The 21,763-nt window shown below is 37.1% G+C and overlaps 1 protein-coding gene across 1 annotated transcript in view; it reads right to left on the bottom strand.

The window, feature by feature from the left end:
* GTF2A1L (general transcription factor IIA subunit 1 like) overlaps positions 1-18,563 on the bottom strand; it is a gene marked incomplete at its 5' end in the record, with an annotated part of 32,741 nt that extends 14,178 nt beyond the window's left edge. The window contains 6 exons of the mRNA XM_084900961.1: positions 3,993-4,582; positions 6,152-6,236; positions 8,455-8,510; positions 14,321-14,444; positions 14,649-14,750; positions 18,543-18,563. Coding sequence (XP_084757087.1) covers positions 3,993-4,582; positions 6,152-6,236; positions 8,455-8,510; positions 14,321-14,444; positions 14,649-14,750; positions 18,543-18,563 — 978 coding nt within the window. The remainder of the gene's footprint in view (positions 1-3,992; positions 4,583-6,151; positions 6,237-8,454; positions 8,511-14,320; positions 14,445-14,648; positions 14,751-18,542) is intronic.
* Positions 18,564-21,763: the final 3,200 nt, after the last annotated feature.

Here is a 21,763-nt window from a genome sequence, read left to right as displayed (position 1 = left end):
TCCTCCACCAGGTTCCCACCCCATCCTCTGCCCTTTCCCCACCCCCATTGTCCTCATCCATAGGAGCACAGTTTATGTTCAGTCTCTTCCCACAACACCCCTCCCTTTTCCCAAGAATCATCAGTTCACTCCCCTTCCATACCTCTGATTCTATTATATTCAACAGTTAATATTGTTCATCAGATTTTTTTTTAATTTCCTTGGTTTTTAGATTCACTTGTTGATAGTTACATATTTGTTGTTCATAATTTTTATCTTTATTTACTTTCTCTTCCGAAAGAACCCCCTTCAGCAATTCATATAATTCTGGTTTGGTGGTGGTGAACTCCTTTAGCTTTTTTTTATTAGTGAAGCTCTTTATCTGACCTTCGATTCAGAATGATAGCTTTGCTGGATAGATTATCTTTGGCTGTAGGTTCTTACTATTCATCACCTTGAATATTTCTTGCCATTCCCGTCTGGCCTGCATGGTTTCTGTTGAGAAATCAGCTGACAATCGTATAGGTGCTCCTTTATAGGTAACTACCTTCTTTGCTCTTGCTGCTTTTAATATTCTCTGTCTTTTGCTCTTGGAATTTTAATTATGATTTGTCTTGGTGTGGTCCTCTTTGGATTCCTTTTGTTTGGAGTTCTGTGTGCTTCCTTGACTTTTAAGTCTAATTCTTTCACCAGGTGGGGGAAGTTTTCTGTCACTATTTCTTTCAGTATGTTTTCGATATCTTGCTCTCTCTCATCTTCTGGGACCCCCATAATTCTGATGTTGGTTCGCTTGAAGTTGTCCCAGAGGTTTCTTACATTATCTTCAATTTTCTGGATTCTCTTGCCTTCTTGCTTCTGCAGAGGAGTGTCTTCTGGCTCTTTATGTTCCAACTCTTTGACTTGATTCTTGCGATCTTCCATTCTGTTTTTAGGACTCTGCATAATATTTTTTATTTCAGACAATGTATTCTTTATTTCTTGTTGATCCCTTATCATTTCTTGTTGATTCCTTATTAATTCTAGTTGATCCCTTTTCATACCCTCATAGGTCTTATCGATCTTTTCTAGGAAATTCTTGAAAAACCTTATAAGCATAGATTTGAACTCTATATCCAGTCGCTTTTTGTCCTCCATTTCTTTCGTTTGTGATCTATTTCGTCTCGGCATTTTTGAAGCTTCCCTGATGGGGCGGGGTTTCAGGGTGGAGCCTACAGCTTTGGCTTCTGTCAGCCCCGCCCTATGCGGCTCCTGAGTCTCAGGGTCCTTCAGTACTCGTTGCAAGCGCCTCTGAGAGAAAGGTGCCCTCGATTTTCGCCTGCTACCAAACAGTCTAGGCTCTCCCCCAATAAGCCCGGAACTGGGGTTCAGTTCAGTTGGAAGTGGGATTGGAGGTGGTGTTCAGAGAAGTCTGGAACCCCTGTCTCCTTCCCGCCAGGGCAATCCCACGGCACAGCCAACCGTTTCTTCTCTGCGCACAATGTGCGCTCCTCCGGGACCTCCTTTCGCCGCTCCCCCGGGGTTCCGCCTTACTGCCCAGCTCCCTATGGATGAGCCTGGGTCTCCAGGGTCTGGCCTAGAACTGGGGTTCAGAGCAGTCGGAACTGGGGCCCAGCACAGTCGGAGCTTTTATCTCCTTCCGGCTAGGGAACGCCAGCCAAGCAAAGCCGCCCCGCCCTTCCTCTCCGGCTCCATCCTCTCCGCTCACACCGCATGTCTCCGTACCTTAGGCTTTTACAGCTCCTCCGCGCTTCCTTCTGGTTTTCTCCTTGCTTCTCGTTGTAGAATTTCCAGTCAGTCGACTTTCCTGTAGTTCTGGGTAATGTCCATTTTATATTTTAGTTGTATTTTATTGAAATTGTTGTGTGCGGCTGCAGCTAGGTGTTTACCTGTGCAGCCATCTTGGATTCTCCCTGGACTGTGTTTTAAATACAGATCTATTTTAATACTAACCAACAAGTTATATGAAAAGTTACCCAATATACCACATGCCCATCCTATATAATAAAAGGCTAATATGTAAATCAAATGGTGAAACGACTGATCACTATGGCATGCACTGACCACCAGGAGGTAGACGCTCAATGTGTTGAGCATCTGCCCCCTGGTGGTCAGTGCACTCCCACAGGGGGAGCGCTGCTCAGCCAAAAGCTGGGCTCATGACTGGCGAATGCAGGAGTGGTGGCTGGAGCCTCTCCCACGTTTGGGGCAGCGCTAAAAATGTCCGGCTGCTAACTTAGGCCCATTCCCTCAGGGGAGTGGGCCTAAGCCGGCAGTCGGACATCCTTCAAGGGCTCCTGGAATGCAAGAGTGTGTAGGTCAGCTGAAGGACACCCCTCCAGTGCACAAACTTCATGCACTGGGCCTCTAGTAGTAAAGTACAATAGCACTACTATAAAGCTTATTATGGTACCAGAAGCTATTAAAAACTCTATATACATCATCTCTGATAATTCTAAGAGTGAGGCTGGTTTTATACCCAGTTCAAAAAGATAAAAGTAGTGAATCTGGAATTTCAACCTATCATGACTCCAAAGCTTAAGTTCTCAACCACTATCCCCTTAAGCTCCCTTAACTAATCTATTTCCCCATATCAGAACAAAGTACAAGGTGATATCTAATAAGTAACAGTAGACTAAGTCCTTGAATCATCACACCAGAAAACTGCAAAGTTCATATAGAGTCCAGGAGAAAAATGCCTCTAAAAATCGTAAGTGATGAAAACAAACACTGCTTCATAATTATGAGTTTAGCTTATATTTCTTAATTTTTGTATAGTATTTGGAAAATATAATAAGAAATATTTTAAAAACACTTTAATCTTAATAGTTTATGCAAAAATTAAATTAGAAACAGACTTGCTAAAAATTTTTGAACAGGCTTCATTGAACATCTGAAACATTTTAAAACAGGTCCAATAGTTTCTTAGAGTCATTTTCTTTGTTGGTTATCCTTTACTATATGCTACAGCCTTCTCCTTCTACCTGTGAAAATGTTCAGGTGGCACTTAACTTGTACAGGCTTGTACAGCACTTCCAGAGGACCACCAAACCAATAGCTAGAAACACAAACCTTTAACTATTTGTCATATGTCACTAAAAAATTGGAAATTGGAGTTATCTGTGACATATTTCACATTTGTAAAAAGACAAGATCTTTTTTATTTTACCGTCCAAAATTCCCCATGAATCATTCTGTCATCACTATGAATTCCTTGAAGATAATCAAAACTTATTTTCAATATGGAAAGCAAATTAGAAACTATTTTTCAGTGGTTTGAATTCAAAAAGAAATTATGTTAACTAGTATTTTAGCAAGAAGAGAGGAACAAAATATCTACTAAAAGATAAGTCCTGATGTGGAGAAAATTTTTACACAGGAGTTTAAGAAAATTAAGTAGAACAAGAAAAAAATACTTTGGACCTCTTTTGTATATTAAGTATGACAATGAATTTCCCCAAAATATTTGTTTAATTACTAGGACACATTTCTTGGTCCTTTATCTGCAGACAAAAACAATTCTTACCATGTTAAAAGAGAGGCAAAATTGATTATCTTAAAACAATGCATTTTCTGCCAAAACCGGTTTGGTTCAGCGGATAAAGCATCGGCCTGCGGACTGAAAGGTCCCGGGTTCGATTCCAGTCAAGGGCATGTACTTGGTTGCGGGCACATCCCCAGTAGGGGTGTGCAAGAGGCAGCTGATCGATGATTCTTTCTCATCAATGTTTCTGACTATCCCTCTCTCTTCCTCTCTATAAAAAAATCAATAAAATATATATTTTTTAAAAATGCATTTTCTTTAAAGAAATATTCTAATTTATTAATTGAAATCAAACGTTTAGAAATTCTGAGCATGAGCATGAATACCTTAAAAACTAATAGTTATAGTAAAAAAAATAAAAAATAAAAACCATTTTCTAAAGAAAAAAACAAAGCATACATACTTTTAAGGAACCTTATATCTTAAAAAACTCAAAATGTCTAATCACTGGCCATTGCTTATTCTCTAATACCTTCTCTGAGACAGGTAGGCTGCTGGGCTCCTCTTTATTTCTTGGCTGCTTCACAGAATCACATCCCAACATCCTATTTTTAAGAAAACGAAGCTGACCATCAGATGAGTGCTGGTGCTGAGCCCCCTGAGGGCTTGTGGAGATAGGCCCGCCATGCAGATTTTGAGTCCCGCTAGCGGAAACACTGAGCAAAGGCTCCACATTGGCATCTCTTTGAGAGACTAGTGGAGGAGCTCCAACACCAGGAAGACTGACATACTGAGAGCCTGCTGGCTGACTCAACAAAGCTTCAGACACCATTTTATGCTCATTTCCAGGAAGTACAAGTATATCACTGGTGGCATTTTCTAAATGCTTCCTACCCACTGTCTCATAATGAAGAATTGTGGGTTGCTGGAACACAGTTTCCATTTTCTGTGATTTTTCTATAGATGCTTGAAGAGAACATGGATTCATTTGTGGAACACTGGTCTGTATTATTGAAGGCTGCCCAAGCTGCTGAAATACTTGCTGAATTGGATGCTGAAGAATATTTGCTCTTCCAGAAGTCTGTGTCACCGTAATTGGTACATTGACTTTATAAAGGTAACCTTAAAAAGGAGATATCAAAACTATAAGAATAATAGGATCCTAATTTCCTTCAAAATACAGCATGTACAACAGCATGGGAGGAAATATATCAATATGTTAACAGTGGTTATCTCTAGGAGCTTTTCTTTTTTGTATTTTCTAGAATAAATATGTATTGCTCATTTTAAAAAATTAAATATGTCTTGCTTAACTCTAGCCTCTTGCCACTATTGCTTATATAGCACATTTTGAAATACTTATAGACCACAATATTTACTCCATAAACCTCTCCCATTGTTTGATAAATTACAGAGTTACCAACCCAAATTTGGGATTTTAATGAACATAATCATGGAGAATATGTTTCATATATTTAAGATATAGCTACCACATAACAATTTTAAGAAAAGGCTACCAAAAAAGAGTTTATTAATTTCAAAAGTTATCAAATTTCTCCTCTCCTTTAAAATAAAACTAAAAGGATGAAATTTATTTTTTGAGCATTGTGTTAGGTATTTTGCTTAAACTTTACAACAACCCAAAGAATAGATAAAATTCTCTTTCAAGTTAAGAATTATTTGAACATTTTGTATATTCTATTATGCTATACAATCTCCAATAAGAAGGAGATTATAAATGTTGCTCAATATAATCTTTAGTTTTTCTTGATTAGACCTAACAGAGACACAGATATGTTTGTTTTTTTTATTTTAATTCTCATTTAAGAATATGTTTATTTATTTTAGAGAAAGAAAAAGGGAGGGAGAAGGGGAAGGGAGGGAGTGAAGCGGGGGAGGAACCGCAGTCATTTGCCTCAAGGCCTGATCTGGGATCAAACCCACAACCTATCTATATGTCCTGACAGGGAATTGAACCTGCAATCTTTTTGGTGTACAGGATAATACTCCAACCAACTGGGCCATCCAGCTGGGGCCAGATATATTATTTTGTATTCATCAAAATTTAGATAACTGACTTGAGTTAGGGAAAACATATATAAAGTACCGTATTTTCCGGACCATAAGACGCACCGGACCATAAGACGCACCAGTTTTTAGAGAAGGGAAATGAAGAAAAAAAGATTCTGAAACAAATAGTGTCCTAAAATATTTTATGTGCATTAAAACCCAACATCACAGTCATAAACACATGTAATCAACCCTGTAAAGTAAACAGCAGCATTTAGAACCATTTTAGAGCCGGGCAAGCACACAGAGACCACACAGAGCCGGGCAAGTAAAAAAACTTTTTTTTTACAGTATATGTGTAGGCTATATTTGGACCATAAGACACAGGGACTTTTTCCCCCCCACTTCTGGGGGGGAAAAAGTGCGTCTTATGGTCCGAAATATACGGTATCTTATACAATGCTGGGAAAGAGAATTGAGAATGAAATACAGGACAGGCTTAGTACGGTGTCTTTCATAGTAGATTGCCTCCATAACAATAATAACCATCATTAATCATTACACTTAAAACAAGTTTTATTAAAATTTCTTATAATTTCTGATATGAAGTTTAATCATCAATATTACCATCTAGAAGTCACACAAATGCTAAAAATAAAACATTTTAGACTATTCTCTTACCAGATGCAGTCTGTAGCGTCACACCTGCTGGTACATGAATAGGATAACCAGGAAAAGCAAAGCTTGCACTGGAGTTTGCGGTGCTCTAGATATGAGAAATTTATATTAGAAAGCTACAAAAGAGCTTTACTTGTATCTTTCTTGCCTGATCTCATAGATGGTCAAAAAATCTGATTCAGGACAACAGTTTGACTACGCTTAACATTACATCTTAGCTCTTTTTTAAAAAACAGCTTTTTATATTTAATTCAAATAATTTCATTATAAATAAAAATAATTCTGTCTATGGCTATTAGCAATAAATCCATTAAGTTTTAACAGTATGAGAACTGATGTAAAACTTGCCCACTGCATAGCCTTATTTGGGCCACTGACTTTCAAGATGTCAAATATAAGAACTATAGTTGTTTATAGTCCTTTGGTCTATAAGTTGATCACTAATTATATTTTAAAGTAGATGATACAATAGTGTATAATTTTTATTTTGAAATAAGCTTTATGGTTTAAAATTTTTTAATACTAAATCAAAAGACAAACACTTTTGCCTATCAGACCTGCAATAATTTATAAGACCTATTAGTAATACTCAATGTTAGAAAGGATGCAATAACAAACAAACAAACAAATAAATAAATTTTCTCAGATCACTGCTTGTATGAGTGTATATAATTCTTTTGGAGAACAATTTTGCAATATATACCAAAACTGCAACTTTCCAATATATACTATGCATGATCTTTGACCTAGAAATTCTATTTCCAGGATCCGGATTACCTGATTATCACACAAGTACACAAAGATATATCTACAGGTATAACAATGGGATGTTATGTTAAAACAAAACTAAACATAATTTAAATGTCCATCAACAAGACTGGTTAATTAAACTGCAATATACCCACTAAGACTAATCAATATTTAACTAGCATTGAAAAAAAATACCTCCATATTACTAAATTTTAAAAAAATAAATTACAGAAATAATACAGAGAATGATCCAACTTTTACCCTGAAAATTAATATAACTTTCATGAAAGAAGTCTAGATGGGTATACATCAATCAATTAAAAGTTATATTTGGGGTATAACACTGCATGGTTATTTCACTTTTTACTTTATAAATTTGCTTTTATTTTTAAGAATATTTTTTCTTTAATCAGGAGAAAAGTTATGTCTATTAATTTCAAAGGCAGAGACATTTCTTCATTAGTCTCCTATCAAAAGCAGCACCATTCTTCTTAAATATCCTGAAAGCAATATAGTTATTATTTGTTTTTTTATGAGGAAATGGAAATAAATAGCCCACTAAACCGTCAACCCTAGAAAAGTAGCTGATGGGCTGGAAGACAATGAAAATAGTTACTAGATTACATATCCATCAGTACCATGGAAAAAAGGTAAAAGACAAAGCATGCTATTTTTCCCCGTCGAAAACTACTCAATTTTCTATACATGTTTAATTTTATTTTCTTTCTCAAATCATATGTGTGAGGAATCTATACTTTATCTTCTATTTAAAAGCAAAAAAATGACCAAAATGCTCCAATTAAATCAAGGGACTAACTATGATTTGGCTCAACTCTGGGGAGAAAAAAAATCAGAAAAAGTACCGTATCAAATTATCTATTTACAATCCACCTTTCTAATGCCGCAATCCTTTAATACAGTTCCTCATGTTGTGGTGAGCCCCAACCATAAAATTATTTTCGTGCTACTTCATAACTGTAATTTTGCTATTGTTAATGAATCGTAATGTAAATATCTTAGGCTCTGTAACAGCAGTTCTCAACCTGTGGATCGCGACCCACATGTTGAGAACCACTAGCAGGGTCACCTAAGACCATCGGAAAATACAGATATTTACATTATGATTCATTTAACAGTAGCAAAATTACAGTTATGAAGTAGCAACGAAAATAATTTTATGGTTGGAGGGTCACCACAACATGAGGAACTGTATTAAAGGGTAGCGGCATTAGAAAGGTTGAGAACCACTGTTATACTGTGTATTAAAACTCCGTACAATATAACTTCAGAAATATTATAATCTTGAAGGTGTAGTCTTGGTAGATGCTAATAACTTCTCTGGAAGATAGAAAAAGTTGATAAGAAAATGTCAATTCTCAAACTCCTGAGTTTTCACAACATTTTTGTTAAAGAAATTTTTTCTGTCTCCCCATCCTTTACCACATCCTTTCCTAGTCACATGGAGAATTAGGAATTATATCTATGCCCTGTCTTCTGCTACCATTCACTAAATGTGGGGCATATCTTTTAAAATATATCTTAAATAAGCTACATACCAGTTCTGCTGTGGTAAGACCAGGAAGAGTTCTACCAGCAGGAATAACTAATGAAGCTGCATAGAAAATGAAATAATTATACAATTCATTAAAATTTACCAAATGAATAAAATTCCTAAGTATAGCTTATTTTTTAAAACTGGTTTCCATTACTAACATGTTGACCGTGGTGAATTCTAAACTTCCTTACCCCAAAAGAGGTAAAAGTATTTAACTATATTTTTTCCAACAAATTAAAGGACTTTACAACTAACCTATTTTAAATACCAAAAGAAAGTTTTCATTTTAATAAAGTATACTGTGTAATAGAAAGCCACAATAAGTACCTAGATTATCTTTAGTAAGTCAATGTAGAACTAAATCTCCATTACAACATTTCACAGGGGAGAAAATGTAATATTTGTTAAAGTGCATTATCTCCAAAGATTGTACTATTGAGCAAAAATATATAACCCAACACCAATTACCCTAAATTCTATAGGTTCAAAAGAGCTTTCAATTCATTCATTTTATTTTTTAAAATGTACAGTACTTTAGCAAAGTAAGACAAGCACAGCTACATAAGTGTAGAAATAAATGAATACCATGTCTCCTGAAATCTTTGCATAAAACAGGTGTGACTGCTTAAAAAAACATATATAATAAGAACAAATTCTTCTTGGGGAAATACCAACTCAACCTGTATAAAGCTGCAATTTCATATCTTTATTTTCTACCAATTTTCTATGCTAACTATCCCTTTATTATTATATTTATAATATATCTAAAAAGTTGGCCAAATGGCTATAAATGTAATCATTTTAAATATCAGTCTAAAAAACAAATAGTAATGTCAGTAGAAGGATCTCAGTTGATCAATATAACCTTAAACCTTACCTCAAGGTTCATTTTACCTACATGAATATGACTATTAAGACTATCATTTTGCCTTTTCTTTAATAAAAATCAGAGTGTTAATGTAGCACAAAGGTATTAAACATATATGGCCTTTCTCACATACTACATAAAGGAAAATTGTCCCAAGATCTATTTCTGACACTAAAATATACAACAAAAAGCTCAGAAGAGCAAATATCCTTTAAACCATTCTTCCCACATTAAGACAACAGAAGTGAGGCTACATAGATTGATGGTTAATGAAGCACAAAATTATTTTTATCTTCTGTTCATCTATGACTTCGCTTATTAACAGGCATTCTTTTAAAAAAGCTAAATTAGGAAGAATTGTGGAGGCAGGAAAACAATGGTATTAGTCTTAATTAGCTGAAGTGAGCAAAGCTTAAGCTGGTACAGCTTAAACCATAGCCTGAGAGGAAACAAAAATCTGTTAACACATTGTCTGAAGCAATTAAATGAATTTCTTAAAGAAAAATAGCAACAATAATCCTCTTTTAAAGACCTTGCAATAAATCCTAAAGGGTAATTCTCTATAGTTATATAAATCAAACAGAGCTATAAGAGTTTTAAGAGTTTCTTTATAGTCATCAGAATAAAAGTATAAACAAACAGAATTTTATAGTAAAGTTTCATGCAGCTCCTACTTAAGTTGATACTAAATTCACAAGTTACATGCACCATTTATGTATGTTCATAAATTATATATATATATGTGTGTGTGTGTGTGTGTGTGTGTGTGTGTGTGTGTGTATATATATATATATATATATATATATATATATATGTTATGTATAAATCTATGTTCCTGCAACACACTTTTCAAAATATTCAAAATGGTTTGGATAACCAATTAAGTTTTAACTGAATACATGTTTTTAGTTAAACAAAGTGTCAGAATTTTGGTCTTTATGTATATATTTTAAAATATTAAATTTCTTTATTTAAAAATAAAAATTCTTTCTAAAACCACAAAGAATGTGCTTTTAGAAAGAATTCAATCCACAAATATAATTTAAGAAATTTATGGAAAAAGACAATACGGCACAACAATATTCACATTTATAAGTGTATTTTTCCTGGTACACCAAAAAGTCTTTGTTACATTAAGACAATAATTTTACAATTACTAGTCCTACTTTGAATCATTCCAAATGATTAGTAACCAAGTCACGTAATCAAGAGTTGCAAAGACTAGTCAATTTCCTCTTTGTGACTACTCATTAACATATAGATGTATCCATATGTTAACCAAACTGAATATTCTAACTAAAATTATTTCAAGAATCAACAGCATTGCTAAAATTTTCACCAGATCTAAATTCAAGAACTACTGGACCTAAGAGTTTATACTTGAACTTTAAGAGTTTTAATACTTAAAAATGAAAGCCATCACAAACCTCTCTCTATTCCTGTTCTTTTACTTCCTCCCTCAATGACTAATGGTTTCATGAAAAAGATCATATAATAATCTGATATAAACTGCCCTAGAAATAGATTAGGTGACTATATGTCCCAATTTGCCCAGAACAGTCCTAGTTTACACCTGCTATTGTGAGGTTACTAAAAGAATCCCATTTCTCTCTAAAAATCAATAAAACTGTATCCTTGAGTGAGGACTAAAAAGTGAAAAAAAACTTACAGAACCTATGGTTATTCAGATTTAGGTATTTGGCAGACATTTTGGCAGACAGTTTACTTCAAGGAAAGCAAACTGGTAATATTTGTTTGGTAATAATAACATTCACATTTTCAAGCAAAATATCGAAATTTGGAAACTTTATATCCACCACAGTGGGCTTGATAGCTTTATAATATCAATATTTTTCTAATAGGATATGTGGTGATATTAATGCACATAATTTTTTTAAAATCTTATTTAATAAATGATGTGTCAACTGCACAACTCAGTGACCCAGTATTTTCCAAATAACCAAATATGTTACAAAATTACACATGGATTAAAGAGTCATTCCAAGTGCAAGATCTACCAACGAACTTTAACATTACAAAAAATCCACTTAATGGTTTCAGATTCCACCTTGCACTACCTCTCAGAAACTACCACTTGTTGATTTTTAGTGTAATATTAAATTATCTGAAAATAAAATTAAAATACTCTTTCTTCTCCAATTATCTATCAATGGGAGGATAGATTTTCTTCATATACTTTAGCTAAAACCACATAGCACAGCAGATTGAACTAAAACTTGATAAGAGAATCCAGTCTTTTATTAAGCCAGACAGCAAAATTTGCAGAAAAGTAATACAATGTCACTCTTCTCATTAAATATTTTTGTTCTGAAAAAATAGTTTCAACAAATATATTTTAACTCATTTTAACAAATATGTTTTTATGTTAACATAGTCATTTTTAAATTAATAAACCAATAATTTTTAAATTTCTCAGCTTTAATTTCTAATATGGTAAGTGGATACTTAAAACACGTATAAAAGAAAGCTCTTTGAGTCCTGGCCGGGTGACTCAGTTCTTTGGAGCAGCATCCCATACACCAAAAAGGTTGCATGTTCGACTCCTGTTCAGGTCACATACTAAGGTTGTAGGTTCGATTCCCAGTAGGATGGATGTTTGTCTCTCACATTAATGTTTCTTTTTCTTTCCCTCCCTCCCTCCCTCCCTCCCTCCCTCCCTCCCTCCCTCCCTCCCTTCCTCCTCCTCCTCCTCCTCCTCCTCCTCCTCCTCCTCCTCCTCCTCCTCCTCCTCCTTCTTCTTCTCTCTCTCTCTCTCTCTCTCTCTCTCTCTCTCTCTCTCTCTCATCAATAAACATATCCTTGAGTAAAGATTTCTTTTTAAAGAAGCTCTTTAAGGGCCTCAATTTTTAACAATTATAAAGGAATCCTGAGATGCCCCAAAAAAGTTGACAACTGAAGATACAAGAATTTCTTAAATAGTAAATGGACAATACAGTCAGAAACTATAATAGGACAAATAAGTTTAAAAGGATGGGACAAAGGCAAATATTTATTGTATTGTAGAATTAATATGAACTTGTTATCAAGAGATAAAAAAGATTGTAGAAATTAGTTTGTTATTTTAATCAAGCTTTTAAAAGTATACATTGGAAAGATATAATTAAGAAGTACACGAATTTTAAGAATCTTATTTTTAGAATATCTAAAAATGAAGAGGAAAAAAAAAAAAATATATATATATATATATATACACACACACACACACATATATATATATATATACACACACACACACATATATATATATATATATATATATCTTTTAAACTACTTGATTATAAACGATATAGAAGAAATGAGAAAACTGTCTTATTTAAATGTAATTGTTTCTATTATTCTAACTTCTAAAACAGAGAATAAAAGTGCTGAGTGAAAGCCAACTAAATATATTAGTTTCAAGACTGCTTTGTGGTTTAAATCACTGTGAATATTACCATCTTGTGGCAAAATCAAGTATTGCAATATTGAAGGACAAAGAACCTGAGAAGTGTGAACTATGCTTTTGATAAAAGACGGTCAAGTATTTTACTCCTTTCACACTTGCCATCCTCCAAGCCACTCCTAAGTAAAAAAATCTCTGAAGTTCTTTAATAAAGAAAAAATTCAAAGAGATGTTATTTAAATAGAAAAATAAAGGGATGTCTTAATAAAATAGGAAAGTTAAAAACAATCAAAAATCCAACACTGATAGAAAATGTTTCGATGTGCCAACTAAATAATTAAAACTGGCATGGCTAATTCTTATAGAGCAGAGTTATACTTTATAAACATAGCATTAGATAAAATTTGTGTTTGGTAATTTTCTATCTATTGGTAACTTACTTCATTTTTTTAATAAATTGTAATTGCTGCCACACTTAAATTGTCTCATTTTGTAAATGAGGTATTAGCCTCCTTACTATTTTTCTCTTCACCTTGGCCCATATGATTTTCATGTGAATGTTCCCCAGTGTACAATAAACAATCCAGTTATCATTAAAAATCTAATCCATAATCACCTCTTACAAACATTAATCTACTGAATTTCAGCTAAACTCTATAAAACCTATTTTTGTGTGTAGCTGCATCTGTGTGATTGTATAAACATATACATGTATATATGTGAATGTGTACATGTTTACACACATATGTCTACACAGACAACACAGAGACACACACATACACACACAAAATGGAACGTTAATAAAAATATGGAGATTATTCAAGCTACATCACTGTTTTGGATATATATGCAAAGATGGCTAGAAACACACACACATTAGTGTAGCATAAAATATTGTAAAAATCAGAGAAGAAAAGAAGGAATAAAGGCTAGAAAGATATAACACTATAGTTTTCTCTCTCATTAGCTAGTCTTTCCCAGTTTGATATACATAATATGGACACATATTTCTCTTAAAAGCATAGGTCTAGATTTAATAAGTCAAAGAATAAAGATTAGATGCGTAGGGTCAATTTCTAGCCAGCACTATATATATCAAAAAAAGTGAGGTAGCCTGAATAACCTCCATATTCTTGTCAATTCTCCATTTTTCTTTTAATACATTAACAGATGTATAGTACAGAAACCAAGTTGCATAATATATACAGAAACCAAGAGAAAGAATGCACAAGTATGCAAGCAAGCATCTTTCCCTCTGCTTCTTCAGCAAAGGTGTCTGGATTATTCCTTGACCAGAACTCACCAAATTCTTTGAAATAACCAAAGTATACTCCCAATAGCCACAAATTATATAACTTGTTCCTCTCAAGGAACACTTTGTCACCTTTGTGCACTTTTAATATTTTAAAATATTAGTTGAACAATCTGATTATTTGTCAATAGTTATACGGGGTAACTGTGTCCACTTAATGGTAATGATTTTGAGGTCTGAGCCCTCTCACCTTAAGAACATTACCCTGTCTAATTCAAAACCACCACCAAAAGAGAATTTGGTCTGAAGATCCAAATGGTACTAATTTACTAACTGTATCCAACCTGTTGATGATTGCAGTGTTTGGTGGAAGCTGTGTGGCAGCTGAAGGGTGAACAGTGGTGAATGGACACTATTTCTGAAGAAGTCTTCTGTTGCTTTAGACTGCAAAATCTTTGTTTCCCAGAGCTGCAGATAAAAATATATATATATTTTTGCTTTTAAATAAAATAAAACATTATAATGCTCATTTTTTTTTTACTTTTAAAAAATTAAGATGTCAGCTGATGGCACAATGAATGAGTAAGTATTAAACTATAATTAAGGGATTTAGACTATAATTATCAGTTTTATAAGCTGAAAAACAAGACAAAGAAACTTGTATTGACAAACCTGCTTTAAGTCTTTTAAGACGTGTTCCTCTATACCTTCTTCAGCAAATAGATCCCGTACTCCTTCAATCACATCTTCAATTACAGATCTGTAGAGTTTAGGCTACACAAAAGCAATTGTTAAAGTCTTAAATTTTCAAGTTTGAATGTATTCCAAAAAGACATGCAGTGTACACTTCCTAAAGCTTAGAGTTTAATGACAAACCACCAAGTGAATTTTAACTAAGTGCATCCACCTCCAGTATGTATAGTCTTAGCTTGCCATAAATTGTGTTACATTCAGACCTATAGCCTCAGCCTATATCTACAAGGCTGAGTTAGAAGACTAAATAAAATATGAGATAACTAGAGGCCCGGTGCACAGATTCATACACCAGTGGGGTCCCTCGGCCTGGCTTGCGGAGATCAATGGACCTCTGTGCCATTACAGCCCAGCCTTACACACCAGTTCATGGGGCTCCAGACCACTGTAAGCATCAATCTCGCACAGTATGAAGCAGTGCACGAAGCAGCAAGCAGCCGGGGAGGAGCCTGAGCCCGGGCTAGGCACCGTGGCACTCCCCCTCATCCTGGCCCGCTGCACCTGCCACCACCTCCGCTCAGGTGTGCAGTGGGAGTGTCCACAGGAGAGGCTCACACCACTGCAGCTGCACTCACCAGCCGTGAGTCCGGCATCTGGCACCCATCTGCCAGCTGAGCAGCGTGGGACCACACTGACCACCAGGGGGCAGCTCCTGCATTAAGTATCTTCCCTCTCGTGGTCAGTACGTGTCATAGCTACTGGCCCATGGTCCGGTTGCTTAGGCTTTTATACCTATGCATATAAAAGCCTAAACGTCCATTACAACCTGATGACCGGATGGCTGGCCAGTAGCTATAAAGGAGCAGAGGCTCAATGCAGGAACTCTCCCCCGCCCCAGTGGTCAGTGCACTCCCACAGCAAACCTTCCACAGCTGGCCAATCTCCTGTGGTCCCTCCCCCTGGCCGGCTGGCCTCAATTGGGACCAGCCAGCCAACCTTCCACAGTTGGCCCATATGGAGATTGGGTGAGACACCCCCAATCAGCCCTGATCACTGGCCAGGCTGAGGGACCCCACCTGTGCACGAATTCATGTACTGAGGCTCTAGTCCTATATAATAAAAGGCTAATATGCAAATAGACTGAACAGTGGAATGACCAGTCGCTGTGACGCGCACTGACCACCAGGGAGCAGACACTCAACGCAGGAACTTCCCTCTGGTGGTCAGTGCACCATTCAGCCAGAGGCCCGGCTCACAGCTGGGGAGCGCAGTGCTTCCACCTCCAGGGCAGCGCTTCAGCTGTCCCACTGACTGCTTAGGCCCACTCCCCATAGTTGGTCATCTCCCAAGGGCTCCCGGACTTCGAGAGGGTGCAGGCCGGGCTGAGGGGACCATCCCCCACACACCCCTGCCCAGTGCATGAATTTCGTTGTGCTGGGCCTCTAGTATATAGGTAATCTCATCAAGATGTATGGTTATTGTTATGTTACCTGGCTTTTGTGTATTTAATCTCCCTACTCCTTTTCAAAAGGGAATTTAATTTAAAATTGGTGGAAATGAACCTGTCTTTAATTTACCTTTTTTTCAAAGAGGACAAAGGAGCTTTTTTTAGAAATCACTATATTTTTTCCATAAATGCAAGTAAACTCCTAATAAGCCATAATATTGGAACAAGCACTTACAACAGAGTAAACAAAGCCTGACCCACTTACAAAATACACATAAGCCAAAAAAATATTCTGAACCATTGTCAAGTAAAAATATAACTGCACCAAAACAGATTGCCTAACAGAAACCAAGAAATGAAAGAACCTTACTCTTCCACAATCTGCATATTGCACAGACTAAGCAACACTCAAATACTTCCTAAATACCACATGACCTCACTCATTTATGGATAATAAAGAACATTATAAACTGATGAACCAAAAGATATAGAAACAGTAAAGCAACAAGCAGACTGTCAAATTACAGCGGGGAGAGTAGGGAGCTCTGGTGGAGATAAGAGATCAACCGAAGAACTTGTATACATGCATATAAGTACAACCAATGAACACAAAACTCTGGGGAGGGAGGGTATGCATGGGAGGGAGGAGGGCAATGTTAAAATATGTACACAGATAATAATTTAATTAAAAAAAGAAATATATCAAACATAAAAATTAATTAATTAATTAATTAAAATAAAATAAAATACTTCCTAAAAAAAAAAAAAAAAACACATGCCATTACAATAATATTAAAAACATTTCTATCCAGATTAAACACTGGCCATTATCAATAGAAAAATGGTCCTACAAATCTACATAAATTGTGCTCTACTCTCACCCCAATGTAAATTGGCAATACTAAGTATAATCACAAGACTGACCTAGTGAAAAGTCCCACTAATAAGAAATGGCAAAACAGAAATTTAGTTGAGTTGTTTGAAATTGCTTAATCAAGCCAAAATGGAAATTGTGGCATTCTAGCATTGCTTTTTCAGACTATCCAGGAAATACTCCCACTCATGCCAAGAGCAGCCAGGTTTTAAACTAATGCTTCTAAAGATCTAGGTTAAACTTATGAATAGGCCAATCAGTTACCTTTAAATAATGTTATTCACAAGCATATCCATTAAGATTAAGTGCCCTAGATTAAATGCTTCTCCTTAAACAGTTTGCCCTGATAAAAGGCATACTTCAATGTTAGTCCCAGCTAGTGTGAGCACATTTAAAGCTGAAGGGAGAAAAAAAACCTCCTAGGGCTAAAAACATCTTTAAAATCTGCCCTCAGAATGTAACAGCAGCCATCAAAAATAGCCCATTAGAACACAGTTTTTCAAAAGCAAAGTGGGCCTTAAACATTCTTTCTTTCTTTTCTAGGACTACAGTTAGATTTTATATTCTTTTCCTATCTGTTACCTTTTCTAAAACTTTGTATACTGCAGAAAATCTACCTTAATCTCTTCTCTATTTAAAACACACACGCCGGCACTCACTCTTTATCTCCTTGGAGTACATCAGCAGATAAAATGGCATACATGGTAAGCTTCTATTAGGACATAAGTATTTTACATTATCTTAAAACTCATTAACATCAGAAAATGGATACACATTAAAATAATATTTCTCTAAAAATTGACTTTTTCATGCTGCACATGTATACATGGAACTCATCAAATAACCGATCTGGACAAGCACATTGCCTTTCAGCAAATATGAGTTGTGTTGAGATGCACTGAAAATGAAAGTGAGTCCTTGCTTTCCCCCGCCCCCCGTCTTTAATTCGGGTTTTTAAGATTGACAGAGGGTCTCACGAGTGCCACTTCCACTGTCAGTCCTCATCCTGAGGCTTAGGAACCCCTAAGAGAGATCTGGTTGTACAGTTAAGCAGAAGCTACAAGTTAGGGGGGGGGGGGGGGGGAGGAAGGTGAGGGAAAACTGAAAATATAGCGGGTAACTAACATGAAATATATTACCTGTGATTTTGTGTAAATAAAATAGCAGGTAATATATATAGATCAACTATAACCGAACTTCAGAATTACAACCGGAAGGCCACTGAACTCGGGAAATGTTTAAACGCAGGACACTGGGAGGGTTAAGGGCAGTTCCGTATCTCACCACCTTCTAAAGGTCTCATTCATTCTAGACACCCTCAGTTTGGGGAGGAGGTCAGAAGGGGCACTTGCTCTTCCGGTGGGAGCCAGGCCCCACTTCCGGCAGAGCTACTGGCCCTCCTCCCATCCTCCCACATGGAGAACAGCCCCTAAGGGTGAGGGTGTGGAAGCCAGGAGGGAAAAGGGTGCGCAGTGCTCGACCGCCATGAACCCAGGTCCCGGCACCCTCTGCACCGGGAGCGCAGGCCCAGGGGCCAGGCTGTCCTCCTTACCACGGAGTTGACACAGGCCATGACGGCGGCTGCAACGCCTCGCCGCCAGCGCCCGCGCAGCACGCTGTGTGCTTTGAACGTCCTCGGGTGCACGTGGCCTGCGTGGCTACGTAAGGACGTGCAGGCATCGAGGCGAGGAGGAGAGGCAGAGTCACTGATTGGGCCGTGTGGTCCGTGTGGTCTGGAGGGGCGGTGCCAAGGCGGGAGCAGGGGGGCCTGTGTGGGCAAGGAGCCAATTAAACCAGGATGGATGGTTCAGTCTGGTCTGGTCAGTTTGGGACTGTTCACACGACCTCTGAAGAACCTTTATTTTCTCAATCTGGGGGGGGAAACAAAAAAAGGCTAAAAATAAAGCTGAATGTCAGTTCACCTTCAGATTTGAGGGCAGTTGGGCCAGGAGAGAGGGGAGGCTCGTGGTATCTGTTCTCTCCAACCAAATTTTATTCCTCTCTGCCCACTCGCAGCTCAACTCCAATAAAAATATAACAAGTCCTGAAACCGGCTTGGCTCAGTGAATAGAGTGTTGGCCTGTGGACTTGAGGGTACCAGGTTTGATTCCAGTCAAGGGCATGTACATTGGCTGTGGCACATCCCCAGTAGGATCGATGTTTCTCTCTCATTGATGCTTATAGCTCTCTATCCCTCTCCCTTCCTCTCTGTGAAAGAAATTAATAAAATATGTTAAACATACACACACACATCCTATATAATAAAAGGCCAATATGCAAATTATCCCCACTGGAGTTCCAGCACTCACTCTGGTGTGTGCTGACCACCAGGGGGCGGTGTGGGATGAAAGAAGGCCCCAGCCAGCAGATGGCAATTGGGGGAAGGGGGGGCCTCATAGGCCCTGATCACCAGCCAGGCCTGGGGACCCAACCCATGCATGAATTTCATGCACTGGGCGTCTAGTCACTAGACTCTAGTGCATGAAATATATATACATATATACATATACATATACATATACATAAACATATACATATACATATACATATACATATACATATACATATACATATACATATACCAAGAATCGGGCTCTTCAAGATTGGTTCTCAAAGTATTGGACAGCAGCATCAGCAGTATCCGGGAACCTGTTAAAATGCAAAGTAGTGAGTACCACCCCAGAGCCACAGAATCAAACTCTCTGGATGGGGCCCAGGCTTCTGTAACTTCAACATGCTCTCCGGGTGATGCTGATGAGCACTTAATGAGACTCTGTCCCAAGACAAAGCTTCTCAGCTTGGCTGCACATTAAAATCACCTGGAGAACTTAATAAAGATTTGGCACTTAAGTGGCACCCCAGAGAATCTGATTTTATCACACAGCTAAGGTGGAGCATCGCTGCTAAAGAAAGTCAGCACCCCAATACCACCCAAGGCCGGTTGCTCCTCAGGCAGAAATCACCATCTCTTATTCTACAATAATTCCCTTCCTCCCCTGAAGGGTAGAGTATCTAGCCTAGATTCTAGGGTATACCTTGCCTAGGGCATAGGATAGATGTAAAAATAATAACCTGCAGGATTAGAAAAGGGAAGAAGTCATCGATTGCCAGAGTCTGCCTGTTAAACAGCCTTTCTAGCTTGCAGATCGGCCCTCACCTAGTCAGATGGCTTATTTAATGATTAAAAATTCTATTAGGTTTAAAATTGGCTGTTTATTTATTTAGTTGTGCATGTGAGTTCAGTTGAGCTATTTATGCCCTACCACTCTTTATTTGCTTCTCCTGGGTCTGGTATCTTATGGTTTGTGAGTTTCAAGCAGTTGATTTATATGAAGCCCTTCAAAAGACTTTCCTAAATTGAAAACTATCTGAAATTTCTTTTACCAAAAAAAACAAGAATTATATATAGTAATTTTTAATGATTGTGTCTCTACCTGGCAATTTACTACCAGAAGTGTTCAAAGTGACTTATTTTTCACCCAAAATATAAAGCTAAAAGCAGTCATTGATTCCTACTGATATTATAAAATCCAATTAAATTATTCAAGCTGGGAAATAAGAAAGCTGAAAGGTCTCTTGTTTTCCGTCTTTTCATACCCTGGTTTTAAAACTATTCCTAAATGCATAGTATTGGTAATCACCTAGCTTTTTGTTAGAGCATACTATTTCATATTACTTCATTATATATTTTACCCTCCTAGGGCTATACTGTAGACCATACATACTATTTTTGTTGTTAATGCTCTCCCAAGAATACTTTTTCCTTGATTTTTTTTTTTCAGAGAGAAAGTAGGAAGGGGAAAGGGAGGAAGAGAGAGAGAAAGAAAGATTGATGTGAAAGAAGCACATCAATTGGTTGCCTCCCGCATGCACCCCCAACAAGGCCAGGGATTGAACCTGCAACCCAGGTACTTGTCCTTGACTGGAAATCAAGCCCAAGACCCCTCAGTGCTTAGGTCAACTCTCTAACCACTGAGCACACCAGCCAGGGCAGATCATACATACTTTTGAAATTAAATTTGGAGCTTGATACCCACAAAAAGTATGACTAAGAGTTGAACTGTTATTGCTGAGTATATTTAATAGAGTATATTACTTAGTAAAATTACATTGAGGTTATGTAACTTTGGCAGAGCTGTGTCAGCAACTTTCCATTTGTCCCTTGGGATGTGTCTGGATGATGATTAGTAGACTCAGATGTAATTTTTTCTCAAGAACACACATGGCTTTTAGAAGACATATACTTTAACCCACATTCTAGGTGAATCCAAATTGTCAGTCAGCTCTGGACCTATGGTAGCCAGTTTCCAGGATGCCCCCCAGTGAGCCTCACTTCTTGATATTCCCAACCTTGTGTTGTGCCCTCCCACATTGCACCATGGTTTTGCTGGGTGACCAATCAATAAAGCCGAAGTGATGGCATATCACTTCCAAGATTAGGTTATAAATGACTATGGCTTTCTTCCTTAGGGTTCCTTCAGATCACACACTTTGGGAAAAGAAATCTGTCCTGTTATGAGCACACTCAGATAGCCTATGAAGAGGCCCATATGGCAAGGAACTGAGATTCTAGCCCATGGCCAGCAAGGATCAGAAGCAGTAGACAGTCATATGAACAACCATTGCTCCATCCCCAGTTGGGCTGTCAGATTATTGCAGTTCTAACTGACAGCTTGACTGCCTCCCTTTGAGGGACCTGGAACTAGAACCACCCTCTGGGTTCTCCCAGGTTCTCAATTCCCAGAAACTGTGTGAGATAATAAACACTTATCA

Source organism: Pipistrellus hanaki, assembly GCF_964339955.1.
Source record: "Pipistrellus hanaki genome assembly, chromosome: 12".
NCBI classification, from domain to species: Eukaryota; Metazoa; Chordata; class Mammalia; order Chiroptera; family Vespertilionidae; genus Pipistrellus; species Pipistrellus hanaki.
This window is presented reverse-complemented; position numbering and strand designations above follow the sequence as displayed.